This window comes from Plectropomus leopardus, chromosome 7, assembly GCF_026936395.1.
Source record: "Plectropomus leopardus strain MGB_pleo_1.0 chromosome 7, ASM2693639v1, whole genome shotgun sequence".
Lineage (NCBI taxonomy): Eukaryota > Metazoa > Chordata > Actinopteri > Perciformes > Serranidae > Plectropomus > Plectropomus leopardus.
The window spans coordinates 27,332,196-27,351,880 of NC_142182.1; the positions used below are offsets into that span (position 1 = coordinate 27,332,196).

The following is a 19,685-nucleotide window of genomic DNA, read 5'->3' on the forward strand; positions in this document are numbered from 1 at the left end:
CATAAACCAAATTAATTCTTTCTCTCCACCATGCAATATTTTTGAGGTTATGACTTAGAGAAGATTAGCGTTTGGAACGTTTCAGCAAGGATGCAAAGATTTAGAAGTGCAGTTTTGTAGGTTTTGGACAGTCGCAAAATTTATAGGTAAAAGGCCCCTATGAAGTCAAACCCCTCTATCATAAGTCAGATTAATCATTCTGTTTTGACATTAAATGAAGAGTTTTAAAGTGTATTTTTCTTTGTTATCCAAGCTGTTGTCAGGGGCTTAATGCTGTCTGTAGGCTTCAATATATCTTTTTTTTTTATCATTATTAAGTGTGTTCTCTCTATGTTAATGTAATTGAATGTTATTGTTTGACATCTCTCTTCAGGTTCAAAGTCAGACAGCCCTGGTGAGCAGCTGGTTGAGTTCACGGGGTCCTGGGCAGCCGGCTTTGGTTTGTCCCCCGGAGAAAAGTCTGAGCAGGAATACCTCTTGGCTTTGTGTGCTCAGTATGAGGTGGAACAGTACGAAGACTGCTACAACCTAATGGGTTAGTTGACAACATTTGACTGGCCAAAGATTATTGGTTTCTTTTGCACATGTGGGCAATGCGATTGCCTAATGCGAAGGGAAATGTGGGCCATGAGGCCACAGTTACAGGTGCACTGTAACTAGAAATAATTGCCAAAATATAGCATCTACGTAGAAAACAGAAGGGGATCCAAACACAGAACCTTGAGGAACTCCCATGTTTTAACTCTGTTGGAGAAGAAATGTTAAATTAAAAATCAGAAACCTTTAAATACAAGATCAGTTAGTTAAGAACAGTGAGTGAACAAAGTTATTACAATTTTATGATTTAAAGGATCACAAACTAAGCTAAACTGTTTAATTTCCAAAGTTCAAGTTTTGTATAAGGTTGTTTTTTTACTCTTAAAAGTGCCTTTTCAATATCAGAAGCAATTCAAAGGAGCTATTCCAAAGCACAAACAAAGTAAAGCAGGCACTGTAATCCAATCATAAATCAAATGAACAGAAGTTAATTATTTGGCTCAAAAACTGAATAAAATGAAATGATTTTGTTGATGGTCGTCTGCTTGTAACAAATGACCAAAACAAGTGCAGGGAATTAAGTACAACAATTCTGCTCAGACCAATGCTTTTAATTGATGAATTTGGATGAGACTAAACATGTAAAACAAGGCCCACAGACAAAAAGGGCTGTAGCCTACAGTACAGTACTAATCTAGTAAAAAAAAAAAAAAAAAAAAGAATAAATGGGCTCTCCTGGTCTTCTGAGAGTAGCCTGTAGTCTTAATGAAAAAATATGAGTGTATCTATATGGCTGTACAGTATCAGAGCCTGTTAACTCCCTGATGCCTCTGAAATAACTTAATGAGAAATGAAACATCTTGTTAAATAGAGCAAAACGTCACATCAAATAGAAGAGAAATGAAGACGATACACCTTACAGCGACAGAGTTTACTTCATATAAATTAAAACATGCCCTTTTACATGTTCAGGACTAATGCATTTCTAGAGGCTGTTAAATATTTACTCCATCAGGTTGTGTAAAAACCTGTGATATTTCATCGGGGTATTAAGTCTTGGTTTGTGTTTGGGTGGGATGCATCATGGCTCGTTGAAGTAATATCCTGTCTTTTTCACTCTGCGTGTCATGCTGCTATTATTCATGCCAGCTTCCAGGGTCTGCGTGAAATCAGTCAGCCGAATACATCTTCCACACTACTGATCAAAGTCAGGAGCCCTAATTATTCAGGGAGTGTTACTACAAATGTAGAAGGTGGACAAAATAACTGTGCTTTTTAATGCATTTACCCTGCAGTAAATACTATCCATTCAGCAGCTCTTATGTTTTGTTTTGTTTTTTTTGTTAAGCGTGTCAGACAGTTGTTGATTCCTCTGTTTTGAGGAGATGAATCAGCGTTTAAGATCTTAGTTTTAGGGCTGTAGCTAACAATTATTTTCACTGTTGATTAATAGTTTATTTCATAACATTTTTGAAGAAAATTAAAAGCGTTAACATATCATATCACATATTCAAATGTCAAAGATATTCACTATTATACCTGTGAATATCAAGAGAGTGTGACTTTTAACCTTGAGAAGGTGGAAGACAGAAATAATCAAATATCAAAATAGTTGCCAATTAATTTAATGAATTCAGTCAACTAATCATTTCAAACCTACTTAGTTAAATCATTTAGTAAAAGGGATAGTTCATATTTTAGAAGTTGGTTTGTATGAGGTATTCATCTATTATAGTATAGAGAAGAAGCAGAAACACTGACAGAAACACAGGCAATGCACTGCTGTGAATGGGGGACGCTATATTAAGAATATTTTCACCGCTTTACCTTGCTGTCAGACAGCCCTTCCCTTTGGCACCAGGTTTTCTCCACTATAGAATCTCTGTATGCCGACGCATCTCTCTCTTTTGGCTTTTTCAGCGTCCCTCTGCAAAAGTTCTTCGTAAAGGTGTCCTCTTGTCTCCACAGGAAAAGGCATTTTATAGTTGCCATCAAAATCTGGCTTTTTTTGTCTCCTTGTGTTTGTTGTCTACTACATAAACTGCTTAATGTCGGACACAAACAGCTTATCGATGGCATAATACAGTGTGCGGCACAGCTGCTCTTATGTGTAGGAATATGTTTGTTCTAAGGTTGGGAAAATGTAGCGCCAATGGAAAGAAGCTAAAATATTTGATAGATTGCATACACGTAAACTGATATTGATTATTTTTAGGTGGGCCTTTTTTAGATGACTAAAATATGTTTTGGTGCAGCAGTGCAATACTGAGTTTCGATGTCAGTACTCCAGCCTGCTTCTCCTAAGTGACATCTACTGTATTTTACACACTGACTATGGACAAGCACCTTGAAAAACCCCACTTCAAAAATATCAGAACTTTCCCTTAAAAACAAAATGTAAAATTTATTTTGCATCATCCACTGCAGCAAAAACATTACTTAGATTATGCTTTGACTTTTTATTTTTAATTTGACTGTGCATACATGATCTCTTTGCACTGTTTGAAGCTGCACAGCTTTCAGTGGTTGTGAAAGTGACATTTATTCAGCAAACATGCCTTTCTCCCTCTCACACAGCTTCGTCCCCAGAGTGTCAGCTGTTGAAGCAGGTAACTCGGGGCCCTTGGGGCCTTCCTATGGACCACACATTTCGCAGAGCCACAGACACCACCGCTGTCCAACTCAGCGAGATGGTTTCCCTGCCAGTTCTGATTAAACAGGCCGTCACTACTCCGCTCATCACACAGTGAGTTTCTGTCTGCGAAAAAGCTGCTGGAGGAAGTGTCTGTTTTGTGTTAGCGAGAGATTACTAACATCACATTTGTAGGCACATAATGAGGTATTGTTTACAAGTATGAGTTTTGAGTGCCTGAGAAAGACGTGTGATTATTTTACCTGGAAGCCAAAAACTGTGTTTAGGAGAAATGCAGGTGCGAAGCTTTCACTGATCTCGTCATTTTTCTGCTACTTTAGGCCACTTAAACTGTAGTTGAGTGCACATTCTGCGCTGAAGGAATAATTTAAATTCTTATTACTTTCCATCTTTGTAGGATCCTTTTTCTGTTTGAAATTCCATCAGAACTCCAGACAAGCTTGTCAGTCTTCACCTGCAATGTTTCTGCACACTGTGCAGTTTAACCTTTGTGTGTAAAGAAATGGCTTTCTCATCCCTCAGAGAGGCTGCAGTATATTTAGTGTTGGAATTCATAGCTCTAAATTTTTAGTGGCACAATTTTATTCCGTGCTTAGAGTTTCCCAGAGATTTTCAACTCTATTTTTATATCCTCCCTGCTGACTTTTCAGTTAAAGAGAGTCTCGCCTAACTCCCACTGTTGTGTAAATGTGAATTGCTTTGGAATAATTTGAAGCAATGGGATAGAGGAAGTCGTTCAGAAAGTGAAAAACGCCGGTGTATTCCCTGAGCTTTCTCAAGAGCTGTTGTCCTCACAACATAATGAATATGCAACTCAGCATAGTTTTGATTCTTTTGTTAAAACTTTTCTTTACCTATCATGGTCATTCTCTTTTCCCTCTTCCACCCTCAGTGTATCTTTGGTGAATAAGGCAGTGGTGGACTACTTCTTTGTGGAGTTAGGGGTGGAAAAACACTTTGAGGCGTTGCGCCACTTCCTGCTGATGGAGGATGGCGAGTTCGCACAGTCCCTCAGCGATTTGCTCTTTGAAAAGGTGAGGCTCTTTTAAAAGCGCTGCGGTCTTCTCTATGTGGAAAATAAGGGTGATCTATTGCATTTTTGTATTTATGGCATTCAAGGAGAGGACAAGAAAGGACATCCTGGAACAAGGCCAAATGTCCTGGTCTCCCCTTAAATGCAATACATTTAAAACAAACACTTCTTGTTTTTGATTGATCAGCACTGCATGCATTAAGTGTTATCTGCTTTTAGCCTGAGAAACCCATTTGAGAGCAGGTGCAGGTAACCTTGTAAACTCAATGATTGTATGCATGAAAATCAACATACACACTGAATAATATCTGAGGCACACACCAAAACTTGAGCACACAGAGTTAGCCTTTATTTAAAAATGTATGTGCCATAGTTGGAGGGCAGTTCTCTAGAGGAAGTTACACGACTCCCATCATTCCCTGGTGAACGCCGTCTCCCGCAAAATGTTATATGGAACGCTAGAGCCTGTGTGTGTGTCGCAGCTATACCACACAAAGCTTCAAGTAAAAAGATTTTAGTTATGACACGTCCAAGCAAAACTGACCTTCTAAAAGCTACTTGCAGTGCTTTTCTCGTAGTAATGGACTGAATAACGATGTGTCGATTGAAAGGGGCTGCTCGTTATGAAGAACCCACAGAGGAGTTTCAGTGCCTTTTGTCATTGTTTTGGTTTTCAGCTCAAATATTTCCCTCAGGACTTAGACCAAAAACAGAGCTAAAGGAGAGAGGATACTGGACTGACATTAATCAGGTGGTCAGAAATACAACTCTAAATGGAGGATAATGCTGGATAAAGGATTGGGCAATATATCAGTTATACTTTTTTTTTCTTTTTTAAGCCACTGGTTTCAGACTTGCTTTGGTGTTTTGGTTCTCTTGCACGCTCCCTGTCACAGACACAAAAAGAAAAAAAAAAACTTAAAAACATGATACATCGCAGCACTCCGCTACCCATTCAGAATACTTTCTCCTGATTGATAATGTGTAAGGAGGCGAGGTGTGTCTCTTTTTATCTGCAGGGCTCCAGACGATTCAACCATGGAGCACCAGTTAGACTTGCAAATATTATTAACTAATGAACTGAAGAGCTGTTCGTTTGATTCCTGCTCACAGTGAATAAATCCTCAAGTTTAACAGTGCCACTGTAGCAATTTAATGTTAACAGCTAAATGTTGGCTGGAGGCTTCAAGTTCACAGCAAAAAACATCAACACTTACACAGTACTTTATTTAACCTCACCGTAACATTACCTCATTTAACTTTTATTATATACAAGACTTTATTTCACTTTGTTATAAAAGTACTTCATTTGACTTTTTTCAAACAATACTTTAACTTTATTTTAACAGTACTTAATTTACCATTATACTAATTACACTTTATTATAACAATACTTTATTTACGTTAATTATAACAGTACTTTCTTTAACTTTATAATAACAATACTTTATTAAACTTTATTGTAAGAATAGTTTAAATAGTACTTCTGTATTTAAGTAGTCTACACTAATTCAAAGGTGGTCTCAAAATATTGAGACATATATCGTGTTTTCAATATAGCTTAAAAATATCACATCATCTATAGGCCATTTTGACTAGGCTAATCAATATATGCCATATTTTGTTATCTGATCATCTTTTAAGCATATTGGCACCTTTTTGGCTTGCTTGGTTAGCCAGCAGTCGTGTTTCTGGCTACCTAGTACATGGAAGTTCAGTAGAGTCCTGAAGGGACATATCTGCCTCTTTAGCTGCTAAATGCTCCACTATGTTCATCAGCTGTGTCAGTCTGCCTTTAAGTTCTGAGGAGGTAGTGAACAGTGTCTTTTCAGAGCTTTTTCACAGAGAAAATCTGCCTGCTGTGGCTGAAAAAAGACAAATTAAACTGATACATACTGTAGATGTTACATAAATATGATTTACTGCCACTTTAAACTCAGAAGTATTTTTATATCTGCTGTCTCTGTGTGCCTGTTGTGCAGCACATGATGCGTCACTGCTTAGATTCCAAGACTGCGTATGTTAAGCCCAAGCTTCCTGGCGTGAAATAACAAGCACAGCCTTCACTAACACCTTGGTGCTGTTCTGCTGAAACATTCATGTACATCTGTCTCCTGAGACCCATGAGACAGAAGGTTTTTGTTCCAGCCAAACACTACACCAGCTGATCTCAGTGATTAGCACACCTTCAACCGGAAAGCGAGCTAATCATCGCAATCAGCTACACGCAGCGTTTGTTTGGGATGAAAAGCTGCCAACTCTTGGGCCTTGATAGCACATTTGAGAAGCAGAAGTGTAGAGGTACAGGTAGTCATCCATGTTTGACCTTGTGTGTATTTATTTGACTTTATATATTGATTGATTTATATGTCTCCACTCAGCTGGGCAGTGGCCAGACTCCCGGTGAGCTGCTGACCCCCCTGGTTCTGAACTCCATCCTCAGTAAAGCCCTGCAGTACAGCTTACACGGGGACACACCATTAGCTGGTAACTTCACCTTTGCCCTGCGCTTCCTCCCGGAGACCTTCCACCCACACGCCCCTGATTCTCTGAACTGTCTGGAGCTACGCTACAAGGTGAGGCAGTGTGTTTTGATGGAGAGAGTAACAGAGTGCGTACGCTTGCATGAGCGCGCTTGTCTCGGCATGAGTGGCAGCTTGAATGTGACAACCTGTCATGTTTTGACAAACTGCTCTGGGTGTGGAAAATGAGCTTATCACGCACTTAAATGGTTGAACCTTGTAGATTGATTGGAGTTGAGTCTTTTGGATGACATGCACAGTGACTAATGCTGCACATATTGTCCTCCGCTCTTGTTCTGTGTTCTTCACCCTCCTGACTGTGCCCTCTCCTGCTGAATCTCCATCTTGTACCTTTCCTGAACCTCCTCCCTCTCTTTCGATATCTTCATCTCTCGCTTCACTTTTTTTTCCTGTGCTCTCTTGCCATACATCTTTTCCTCATCCCCCCCCCCATCTCTCACCACTGTCTTTCCTTCGCAATCCTCTCACCTCCGTTTTTCAACATCTCTGCACTCACACTTCCCCCCTCGCCTCATTCGTCACTCTCCCTTTTACGTTTCTTTCACACTCTCGCACTTTTAACGCACTTCTTTTTCCCCCCTCTTCCCCCTTGTCTCTTTTCCTTGGTGTCATCTCCCAGGTGGACTGGCCGTTGAACATCATTATCACAGACAGCTGCATGAACAAGTACAACCGTCTGTTCTCGTTCCTGCTCCAGCTCAAACACATGGTGTGGAGCCTCCGCGAGGTCTGGTTCCACCTCAAGAGAACAGGTGAGAAAGGTGGGAGCTGTGTTTTCAAGCCGGGCTCAGACTCCCCTGTACTGAGAAGGAAGAGTTAAGATTCTTCCTGTTGTGCTTCAGCTGTTTATAAAATATTCATTAAGGGGAATGCTGCGATTCCTTTATGTTTTATTTATACAAAGCACATCTCATAGCAGTGGGACTTGTTGTAAAACAGTGTGCTTCAGTGGGTTAGATAGTATTGATCGGTGAAAGCCTGTGCACGGACTACTTAAATGGTTATCCTGAAGGGACAAAACAAAGTATTAAGGTATTACAGGGATGCAAACTACAGAGACTGAAACAAGAATATTACCGATCACCAGGGAAAATGTGGATGATTACTACAGGGTGCATTACGTAAGTTCCAGCTACCCAGCCCAACCGCATGGGGGGGGCATTATTTCACCCTTTAAATGTCGGTCTACTTCTATGTCCATCATAAATGAAGGCAACTCATTACTGACAGCAGAGCAAAAATACAGCCGGTCAAAATGTCTTCTGATCTTGTTGTGTGATGTTTGTGTATTGTTTACTTTATAGCTTATTTAGCTCAGTTTTATCAACACCACAGTAACAGGAAAACAGTCACATATCGCGAACTGTGAGCCTACAGTAACAGTTTGGTTGTCATTAGTTACACTACAGATATTTAGTGTATATAGCCAACATTAGATGTTACTTACCAGTCTAAAAGAAATGTGAGTTCAGCATCAAGTCGCATCCTTTTTACTCTACAGGAACTGTCCCCAGTGTCGGATAGACACACCAATATTTACTCTAGTTTTGCTTCTTCGTATGTCACTTCTTTTCTTTGCCATGGGGCGTTCACTACAGCACATCGGCATCTTGAAACTAAATGTCAAAGGTGTTACTTCTTCACACTGTGTTGATAGGGTTAGTTCACTTTTTGGACTAAAATTATGGCCAGATCTTACAAAATGCGCCTTTAATACGGGACTCAGAATGATTGTTTTTTTTTAACATAAAAAGAATAAAAAGAAGACTTCACTCAAAGAAAAAATGCATAATACAATCGACCAAGGTCTGTTTGTATCATATCTATAGCTTTAACCATCGTTTTCTCTACTATTTGCGCCAAAAGTGAGCTCAAACTGCTGATAAACAAGAAGAAATTGCACTGGTGTGATAAGATACAGAAAAGCAGCAGATCTTCCTATTTGAGCAAATGTTTATTTTCAGTCTGCTGCACTGATGATGACTTGTTCCCATCCTGTTTCCCTCAGCGCTGGTGAAAGGTGCAGGTCGCTCGGTGCAGTTCCATCAGCTGCAGCTATACAGACATGAGATGCAACATTTTGTAAAGGTGATACAGGGATACATCGCCAACCAGATCCTGCAAGTGTCCTGGAGCGAATTCACAGCCAAGCTGGCCACCGCCAGCGACCTGGACGCCATCCACCGCACACATGCAGACTACCTCAACAGAGCCATCTTCAGGTGAGGGCTGGCACTGCATGTGTGCCTCTTAACAGTGTTAGTTGCAATATAATGCTTATTGTTATCTCTGTTGCACAAAATATGGGATTTTTCTCCAATTTATTGCATTTTAGGAAAAGACTTTTGGAACAAGGTCAAATGTCCTCGTCTCCCCTTGAATGAAATGCATTTTAAACTTTCCAGCATCTTGAGTGATCACAGCTTTCAGTATTCAGTGTTATCAGTTTTTAGCCTGTGCACCCCATGTGAGAGCAGGCGCAGATAACCTTGTAAACCCAAAGATCGCATGCATAAACTACATAAAATGAGTACACGCTGAATACACCAAAACATATCACCTTGGTACACAGAGCAGATGTAAAAATGCATGTGCCACAGTATGGAGGCACTTCTCTCCAGAAGTCACTCCACAGTTATGCATCTTCTCTACCATGGTGCAACAGTCCAATAATGATAATGCAGCGGTCTGGCTATTTGGCCATGGCTTAACAGATTCACATTAAAAACAATTTAATTGTGTCATTATTAGAAGATTCAACGATGCTGTTATAACTTACATTTATTGAGATAATTTGAGCAAATGAAAAATAATGAAGAACGATGTTGATACATGACTTACATCTTAAATAGTCTTTCAAGGAAAAATGCCACATATTTGATGGTTCCAGGCTCTCGAATTAGCGCAAATTTAAGGACATCAACCTGTGCTCTAGGATTTTTTTAATTTTTATTTCTCTTTTTTTTTTTTATTTATAGCCCAATTACAGTATTTCTATGTAGTGAGGTATGCAGATTAAAATCTAATAGAGAGCACAGGTGTAAGATCACTCATCAGTATCAGCACATATCCTGAGTTGAGGTATTGGAGTTAATATAGGATGCCTAAATTTGACCTTTTTTTCTTTTTGAAATGGCTCCTGTTATTTTAGATGCTTTCAGGTTTGTATTTCGTTTTAAATGGACAGGTTAATCATAGGTATTGATAATATGGGCATGGTCTAGTTTCAGGCTGGTTTCAAGGAATTTTTAAAAGCAAAATAAAAATCAAATAAAATCTGGTTGCAGCTAAGCAAAAGTAAATATTTTCAGATTTCTTTGTCAAAAACTGAAGATATTCAATTTTCTATCACAGAAGACTGATGGTAAAAAAACCAAAACAACTGATTTAAATGTCTTATAATGGGCATTTTCACTATTATCTTTATTGACTGTTTGATCTATAGAACATCAGAAAATAGTAAGAATGCAAAACCTTGTGAAAACAAGGTTTTGTCATTAAATGTTTTGGTTTTTATGATCAGCTGTTAGGAACTCAAACATATTAAATGTGCATAAATGTAAATATCACAAATTCTCATATCGTAGACAGTGAAACCATAAAATGCATTTGCATCTTAAAAATCCACTTTTTTTCTTTCAATCAATCAATCAATCAATTATTCCAGACTCAGGATCCATGTAAAAAAGACAAAACATCACATTCACTAGAGACATACACAAACACAGTACATGAGTGACTCATTAAATCAACTAATAGTCCCAGCTTTATATTAAACAATAATTAAAGATAAATTACTTGGGGCAACTTTTTGGGCCCCCTTCACATACCAAAGTCAAAACCATGTGTTGTAACAGGTGTTCTGCAAAGTGTTGTGAACTTTAAGATAGCACCGCAAAAATGCAATTTAAACCATCATGATTTTGGGGCAGCAACATGACGAAATGCAGAAAAATTCAGGGGAGTGAAATGATTTCTTCAGGCTCTGTACAGGCACGGCAAGCTGGAGTGGAACTCTCTGCACCCATAATTTCATATAAAATTAATTCAACCTCTTCGTAACAAGTTAATTAAAATTCCAGCTGGATGTGAGGCTAACTTTTGAACCCGATGAATGATTTAATCTCATTAAGAGAGGTTGTCAGTATCACACTTTTCTGTGTAGAATTTCAGCCCGTCTGAAAAAGCCATTTCAAAGTTCCTTGTCATGTTTCTTAAACTTTGCACTCTCTCGCCTCCCCAGGGGTTTGCTGACAGAGAAGGCAGCTCCGGTCATGAACATCATCCACAGCATCTTCAGCCTGATCCTCAAGTTTCGGGCGCAGCTGATCGCACAGCCCTGGGGCAGCCAGCAGGGGGAGGCAGTGCACCCCAGCTTCATCGCCATGCAACAGTCATACAACACCTTCAAGTATTACTCTCACTTTCTTTTCAAAGGTAAGCATTTCATTCAGCTGTAGCTCAGACTCCTGATTATAAAGCCAAAGGATGTGTTATTAAAATCACTTGACATTCAATCAGTAAATTATAAACAGTAATATCAACAAACAAGCTGGGGGTAAAAGCAACAAAGAGCCTTGATAATCTCACCCAAGTTTCTTAAATATCTTTCACTTGTAATTGTATGACACTGTGAAATGTTAAAATGTTATAAAATGTAGATTGTCTTCTAATTTCAAGTTGCAACGCACTTAATTGGGGGTTGCTTAATTATAGAGCGTGTGTTTTTAAGCACATTGAATCTTCTCTAAATGAAAGGGATTCATTAAGTTCTCCAGGCTCATTTTAATGGTTGGGAGAGTAGTTTTCTTTGCAATTGTAAAGTATTAGTGTTGTTGCTGTAATAAGGAAATAAGTAAGACGTTTCTAAGCTGAGGTCAGGCTCATCTTCGATTAACACGAGCCGACAATGGTTAGTCAAGCGTCTGACTCTAGACGTAATCATTTTGGAAATGATGTCAAAAATGCTACAATGAAAGGAGTCAATTTTATAGTAATTATATGTTTAACACGGAAAAACTATAGCTTAAGCTGCTTGTTTTGTATTGAAATATTGAAGTTTATATTGAATATTTAATGGAGCTGAGCAGCTATGTGTTGTCTTAATTAAAGGTTTTGCTGGCTTGTTTTTCCTGTTTATGCTCATATTTAAGAGATACCTGCCTAAAGCGATTTCATTGTATGTGATGCGAGTAGAATCCACACAGTTTTAGTCTGTGAAGCACTTTATGAAGTTTACCTGAAGGTAATGTGACTCTGTCTGTGAGCAAGTCTATTCAAGGAACCTGTTGACGGTTTGTACATCAGTTACTCACTGTGTGTTACCTCGAGTTTGTAAAGAAACATTTTTCTGGTGTTCCTCCACAGTGAGAAAAGTATTGATAAAGGGCGAACGCTCTTTATTAATTGAAGTAATCATCTGCATTTCACAACAGCAAAACAATCTCAAAAGATCTGTTTCCAAGCTCTCTTACCACTCATGCTGTAAAATCCAAGTCTATTTATCCAGCTGTAGCTCAGTGCTTCCCAAACACATGCGTTTGTGTTCAAACGTAAGTGCGCTCTGAGCGTATTCTGTCACGCTGCTCAGCCGTGTAAGAGGCTGTTTGTACTGAAGTGTTTTAAATCGTAATGTTTTAACTAAAAATAAATGCATTTGAGAAGTACTGAGCATGTGATTGGATAAATGAGACTTATTATACTACACAAGTTGTGTAATAGCTTGTAAGCATGCTTTAGTATAGGATTATTGTTTTTAAACCTGGACCCTGATTATTTCATTTTATGAAGAACAACTTTTTTTTTGATTCTTCGTTCACCATGGAGGCATGTGAGAAAGTTTTCTTAGTGACACGTGATGAGTAACTCATACACAAATGGTCATTTTGTAAAGTAATGTATTCTTTTCCCCTTTTATATTTTCGCAGATAATTTCCTAACACGCACAGCATTGGGATAGTAAAACAGGGAATTTTTATATAATAAGTCTAAGCGCTGTATGTTTGTTTCTTCTCGCAGTGGTGACCAAGCTGGTGAACAGAGGTTACCAGCCTCATCTAGAGGATTTTCTTCTTCGCATCAACTTCAACAACTATTACAAAGACTCCTGAGCAGTGTACTGGTGTGTATGTTGCACTTGACATAGTACAGGCACATACTTGCTCGATACTTATCGAACGCACCATTGTGTACAATGACTGTTTACATTTTTAGAATCCCCACTTAGTGTTTATAGGACAGAAGACAGAATCAGACATGTATACCATAAATTCAGTTCACGGTGCTGCATGGATTTGACATTTAAACCCGTTTAGGCAATCAATATGCAGGATTTGAGCTACATGTCTGTGTGCTTGATTAATGGCTGTACTGCTCAAATTGTGTGCTGACAAAGTTTGTAATTGAGATAAAGCTGATGCCTCCTGTAAAGTCTCACACTCAGATGTGTCCCCAGCTATGTAGATATTAAGTGCATATAAATTAAGTGTTGATTATATGTAAATACAAAAGCTAAATGCTTTGTTAAATAAATACTCTACTCCGCAGTGCTGATGTTAGAGTTCTTCTGTGATTCAAAGAAAACACATTGACTTGAGCAAGAAAAAAATTACTTACATTTATTAAAGATTGCATGTTAGCATTGGTATTAGAAAACTAGGACAAATTAAGTGCAAAGCCTTATGGGTAATGGATTCTGTCAAGATCAGCCATTTACAAAAAGACAGAGAGTGGGGGGAGAAAATGCAGTCCTTGCTATATTACTGGAATTTATTTTCCTCACAATGAGTACCCAGATTTCTCCTGACGGTGCATTAACTTGCAAAGCAAATATATATCAAGACTATTCAGCACAGCTGTAGTGCGTGTAATGCGCTACAGAATGCCACAATAAGAGGATTTTGTTTTTGACAGGAAGTTGGAGAAACTTTTCTTACCAACTGAGCCGTCAGTCAAAGGTACAACACAAGCATCAACGTGTGTTGGTCATCAAATGAAAAAAGATTTCAGACTTTTGACGACTGATGCACTAAGAACGTTTAGGTGGCATTTTTGTAGTTTTATTAACGGTGTGATTGAAGCATTTCAACCAGCACCTGCGGATGGAGGGTACAAGGTTATTTGATGGACAACATTTTGTTTTTACCAAATGATATGCATTTACATCAGGAAAGAGGAAAACATGGTTAACCGTTACAACTTCAAACAAAAGTAGGATGTTAGGGGAAATGCACATATGCGCTTTCTGGTGGAAAGGTCGATGAGAAGATTGATAGCGCGACAGTGTTTATCCATTGAATATAAAGCTACAGCCCCCCCCTCAAAAAAACAAAAACAAAAACATTTCCACTAATAATAACAGTTACTGCAAAATACTTTGGTAACTGGGCATAGCTACTGACAGCTGCTGGAGACATCAAAAGCATCATCCTCTTTCAGTTTTAGTCGCCCGATGTTTGATGCACTTCCTTTGTGCTGTAAACCGAGCCCTCGTTTTCCTAGAAGATCGTATCCATTTGCAGACAGTTAAGCAAATACGTGCATTTCCCGAATATCAAACTATTTCTCTGATTACAATAAACGGCGTTAGGAGCAATCAAACAGTCTGAAATGATTTAACCAGTAGAGCAGGCAGCGAGTAATGAAATATCCACACTTAATCAACGTGAAACGACCTCGAGTTCTGATGAGTGGGAAAAGCAAGCAGCACTGGTCAACAATGTTACTTTCACGATCAACATCAAGTCAGTGGTTTTGACCCTGTCTGTTTTGCACAGTACAAACACATATCACATTCACACAGTGCACCACACGCTTCCACTGTCCATTGAGATTAGTGTTACAGCTCAAATTGGCTGAAATGGAATAAAACCGCACTGAGGGAAGGCAGAATTTCACAGATCGATCGCTTTCCCCTCAGTTTTTCTGTTTAATATTCTTATGTATCAGCAAAGAGCATGTTGTTTTTCAATGAGTTCATTATACCACACTGTGGTCGGCCTACATGCGTCACTGAAATGTTTGAGTGATTTACTATTATTATTTTTTATGTATTACAGCTTAGTGCTCAGTATCAAGATTTTAATCTTCTGCGAAGGGACTGAGAGAGAACTCCATTATTTAATCATGCACCGCAGCAGTCCTAGCTTTTAAAAAGTAAAAGTTTTTAATGCAGCCAACTCTGATTAAACATTATACAGACACTCGGACGGTTGATATTTACATAGACTTTCAAGAAACCTAAAGCAAAGTACCAGATTTACTAAAGAATATTTGGGCTGCTCAAGGAGGACCTTGCATACAGATCTTAATAAAGATCATCCTAAACTTAATTCAGTTTAGAGCGAATGCCTAAGACAGTGGCAAGAGTGCAGAAAGAACAAATTTAGTTGAATCACTTCACCAACTGTGTCCGCTGCTTCGGGACACGCATGCTCACGCAGAGTTAAAACAGCAAGCAATGCAACAGTCGCTTCTCTGCAGATAAAAAGAACGGACATGATTTCAAACTATTTCATGTCTTAAAATTCTAAGATCCTTCAGATGTCTCAATTAGTGCATTCTGTAACCAAGCATTATGAAACAAATTAACCTCGGAAGTGCGATAACCTTTTTTGTACAGAAATAAACAGGAAGTAAACAGCAGAGTAGTTGCATAAGAGCCTTACCGTACGTACAAGTTAACATGTGAAACAAAGTTAAGGAATAAACTCTCCAAACTATGTAAACCTAAACTGAAGAAAAGAATTCACCATCCTCTGTTAGATGGCTGGGGATATTAGAAAACAAGTAAACACAATCAAGTCCTATATGGTGTCCCTTTTGAGTGCCACCCACAGTGGCGTAAAACCAACTCCAAATCCAAAGACCCATGTTACAGTCTGACCACAGAAAAGCAGATCTAATGGAAGCACTCATAAGATGTGCTTTTGGGTCCAGGCAGCCCCCTGCCAATGTCTTTCGCTTTCATGACGGCAAAAAACTGTAGATCTAGTAACGCAGGGTAAGTGGAAGAGAACTAAACTCTATTATGGGTGTTACGGTACCAGAGTTAGAGCTAGCGGGTCACAATGTCCGTCATCCAGAGAAAGCCTTCTCTCCTGGGCAGAAATTGGACCGCCGCCCTGGTCTTGGTTGTTTTTCTTGTGGTCTTACCTGGGACTAGGCTTCGGACTCCAGGTCTTCTTCTGCTCCATTGGTCGAGTCACCCGTCTCAGGCTCTAACAGCAGGAATTTGCCATCATTGGTTAGAGGCATGTTCTTTATCAGCTGTGCCAAGGCCTCTGGGTCCTTAAAAACAGGAAAATAAAAATCATTTTTTGGTTTGATTAAAATCCTAAAGTTGTGAAAGTTCCTACCTTCCTACCTCACACCTATGCCCTTATGACTGAGTTAGGTAAAATGTTTGATCAATTTAAATCATTTTGGTTCTGTTTAGCTTCATCTATATCTCCAAGTGGGTGTTGGGATTTTTTTAATTTCACTTTGAGTTTTTTGTCCGTTGTCTTCTGTTGTGCCACTAAAACACCTATCAAGATTCAGTGTTGTGACTCATCACTCATGACTTACTAATGTGGCTGGGTTCAAATTCAGCAAATGTTTCTAAGTGAAAGCATGCTTGGAAAGAAAAGGAAACCAACATTTTAAAAAAAAACAAAAAACAACAACAAACAAACGAAACTAGCAATTGGATTTTGAATGCAAGAAATCCTTCTGTTTCCATGATGATGATACCTTCTTGGCCTCTGTTATCTCCTTCGCCAAACTGATGGTGTAACATATCTGTGAAGAAAGACAAAAAGATTCAAATTAAAAAGAAATACCAAGGGGAAAAAAATAAAAAAAAACATAGTAAAGTATGTCAAAAAAGTCATATTATAAAAAAAAAAATGAAAAAAGTCATAGTATCGCACAAAAATTACCTTGAAAAAAGTTTTACAGTAATATATCTAAAAAAAAAAAAAACTCATTCTTATTATGTCAAAAAAAGTCACAGTATGGCAAGTTGGAATAATGGAAATGAAAATAATCTTGATAGAGTATGTCAGAAAAACTAAAATAAAAGTACAGTGATAAAGAAACTCATACCATAGTATGTCAAAAAAAGTCTGAGAATAGCCTGTCAAACAAAATGGTAAAAACCTTTTCATGTCAATACAATTTAAAAAGTCATAGTATAGCATATTGGTAAAACTAGCACGTCGGAAGAAAAGGGAAAAGTCATAGTATATTATGCTAAAAAAAGTTAAAAGATAAAATGGTGACAACAGTCATACTTTACGATATTGAAAAAAGTCATGTTTTTCACCACACTATACTTCCATTTTTGAACATTTTAAACATTCTATGCTATGAAGGGTCTCTGCATGCTATTCCACGTGGTTTTTTTTTTTTGGACATGTCATATTTTGAAATTTATCCTGATACTATAGTATGGCACTGTCATTTTTTGACATGCTATATTACAGTGTATTTTTTCAACATCCTTTGCAAAGGCGTACGCTATTTTATGTGGTTTAAAATGGATTTCAGCAGTTTTTAGGAAATGCCATTTTTTGACATTTTTGTCATACTACAGTATTGCCTTTTCGGTGAATTTTTCAACATGCTATTTTAAGGTCATTCTAGCAGTTTTTGGGACATGCCATTTTTAAAAGTTGTTGCCATACTATAGTATTGCCTGTTTGGTGGATTTTTCAACATGGTACTTTGTGGTGTTTTTGGCCATTTTTGCAACATCCTTTGCTATGGCGTGTCTCTGCACGCTATTTTATGTGGTTCAAAATGGATTTGAGCAGTTTTTTGGACATGCCAGTTTTTGAAATTTTTGCCATACTATGGTATTGCCTTTTGGGTGAATTTTTCAATATGCTATTTTAAGGTGTTTTTGGCCATTTTTGCAAGATCCTTTGCCATGGCGTGTCTCTGCACGCTATTTTATGTGTTTTAAAACAGTTTTCAGTACTTTTTAGGACATGCCATTTTTTGAGATTTTTGCCATACTATAGTATTGCCTGTTTGGTGAATTTTTCAAAATGCTATTTTGTGGTGTTTTTGGCCATTTTTGCATCATCCTTTGCTATGGCATGTCTCTGCACGCTATTTTATGTGGTTTAAAATGGAATCCAGCAGTTTTTTGGACATGCCATTTTTTGACATTTTTGTCATACTATAGTATTGCCTTTTTGGTTGATTTTTTCAACATGCTATTTTAAGGGATTTTGGCCATTTTTGCAACATCTTTTGTTATGGCGTGTCTCTGCACGCTATTTTATGTGGTTTAAAATAGATTCTAGCAGTTTTTGGGACATGCCATTTTTTTTGAAGTTTTTGCCATACTATAGCAATGCCTTTGCTGTGAATTTTTCAATATGCTATTTTAAGGTGTTTTTGGCTGTTGTTGCAACGTCTCATGCTATAGCGTGTCTCTGCACGCTATTTTATGCAGTTTAAAATGGATTCTAGAATTTTTTAGGATGTGATTTTTTGACATTTTTGCCATACTATAGCATTGCCTTTGCTGTGAATTTTTCAATATGCTATTTTAAGGTGTTTTTGGCCATTTTTGCAACATCTTTTGCTATGGCGTGTCTCTGCACGCTATTTTATGTGGTTTAAAAGGGATTTTAGCAGTTTTTAGGACATGCCATTTTTTGAGATTTTTGCCATACTATAGTATTGCCTTTTCAATGGATATTTCAACATGTTATCTTGTGGTGTTTTTGGCCATTTTTGCAACATCCTTTGCTATGGCATGTCTCTGCGTGGTATTTTATGTGGTTTCACAGGGATTTCAGCAGTTTTTAGGACATGCCATTTTTTAACATTTTTCCCATACTATAATATTGCCTTTTTGGTGAATTTTTCAACATGTTTTTTTGAGGTGTTTTTGGCTGTTTTTGCAAGCATTCTTTGTAATGGCATGACTGCACACTATTTTATGTGGTTTAAAATGGGCTATAGCAGTTTTTGGAACATGCCATTTTTTGAAATTTTTGCCATACTATAGTATTGTCTTTGTTGTTAATTTTTCCAAATGCTATTTTGTGGTGTTTTTGGTGATTTTTGCAACATCTTTTGCTATGGCATGTCTCTACACACTATTTTATGTGGTTTTAAATTGATTCCAGAAGTTTTTTGGACATGCCATTTTTTTGACATTTTTGTCATACTATAGTATTGCCTTTTTGGTGAATTTCTCAACATGCTATTTTAAGGTATTTTTGCCATTTTTGCAAGATCCGTTGCTATGGTGTGTCTCTGCATGCTATTTTTTGTCATTTCAAAGGGATTTTAGCAGTTTTTAGGACATGCCATTTTTTGACATTTTTGCCATACTATAGCATTGCCTTTTCAATGGATATTTCAACATGTTATCTTGTGGTGTTTTGGGCCTTTTTTGCAACATCCTTTGCTATGGAATGTCTCTCCATGCTATTTTATGTGGTTTAAAATGGAATCGAGCAGTTTTTTGGACATGCCATTTTTTGAAATTTTTGCCATACTATAGTATTGCCTTTTGGGTGAATTTTTCAATATGCTATTTTATGGTGTTTTTGGCTGTTGTTGCAACGTCTCATGCTATAGCGTGTCTCTGCACGCTATTTTATGCAGTTTAAAATGGATTCTAGAATTTTTTAGGATGTGATTTTTTTTTACATTTTTGCCATACTATAGCATTGCCTTTTCAGTGAATTTTTCAATATGCTATTTTAAGGTGTTTTTGGCCATTTTTGCAAGATCCTTTGCCATGGCGTGTCTCTGCACGCTATTTTATGTGGTTTAAAATGGTTTTCAGCACTTTTTAGGACATGCCATTTTTTGAGATTTTTGCCATACTATAGTATTGCCTGTTTGGTGAATTTTTCAAAATGCTATTTTGTGGTGTTTTTGGCCATTTTTGCAACATCCTTTGCTATGG

The 19,685-nt window shown here is 37.8% G+C and overlaps 2 protein-coding genes across 2 annotated transcripts in view; one reads left to right on the forward strand and one right to left on the reverse strand.

Moving 5' to 3' along the window:
* tubgcp6 (tubulin gamma complex component 6) overlaps positions 1-13,311 on the forward strand; it is a 35,408-nt gene extending 22,097 nt beyond the window's left edge. The window contains exons 18-25 of the mRNA XM_042495406.2: positions 374-535; positions 3,115-3,283; positions 4,083-4,224; positions 6,605-6,799; positions 7,386-7,518; positions 8,775-8,988; positions 11,010-11,203; positions 12,785-13,311. Of these exons, the coding sequence (XP_042351340.2) occupies positions 374-535; positions 3,115-3,283; positions 4,083-4,224; positions 6,605-6,799; positions 7,386-7,518; positions 8,775-8,988; positions 11,010-11,203; positions 12,785-12,876 (1,301 nt within the window). The 3' untranslated portion in view covers positions 12,877-13,311. The remainder of the gene's footprint in view (positions 1-373; positions 536-3,114; positions 3,284-4,082; positions 4,225-6,604; positions 6,800-7,385; positions 7,519-8,774; positions 8,989-11,009; positions 11,204-12,784) is intronic.
* A 497-nt stretch (positions 13,312-13,808) lies between these two features.
* Positions 13,809-19,685, reverse strand: part of appl2 (adaptor protein, phosphotyrosine interacting with PH domain and leucine zipper 2) — a 45,927-nt gene continuing 40,050 nt past the window's right edge. The window contains exons 20-21 of the mRNA XM_042495408.2: positions 16,499-16,546; positions 13,809-16,054 (exon numbers count right to left, since the gene is read on the reverse strand). Of these exons, the coding sequence (XP_042351342.2) occupies positions 15,926-16,054; positions 16,499-16,546 (177 nt within the window). The 3' untranslated portion in view covers positions 13,809-15,925. The remainder of the gene's footprint in view (positions 16,055-16,498; positions 16,547-19,685) is intronic.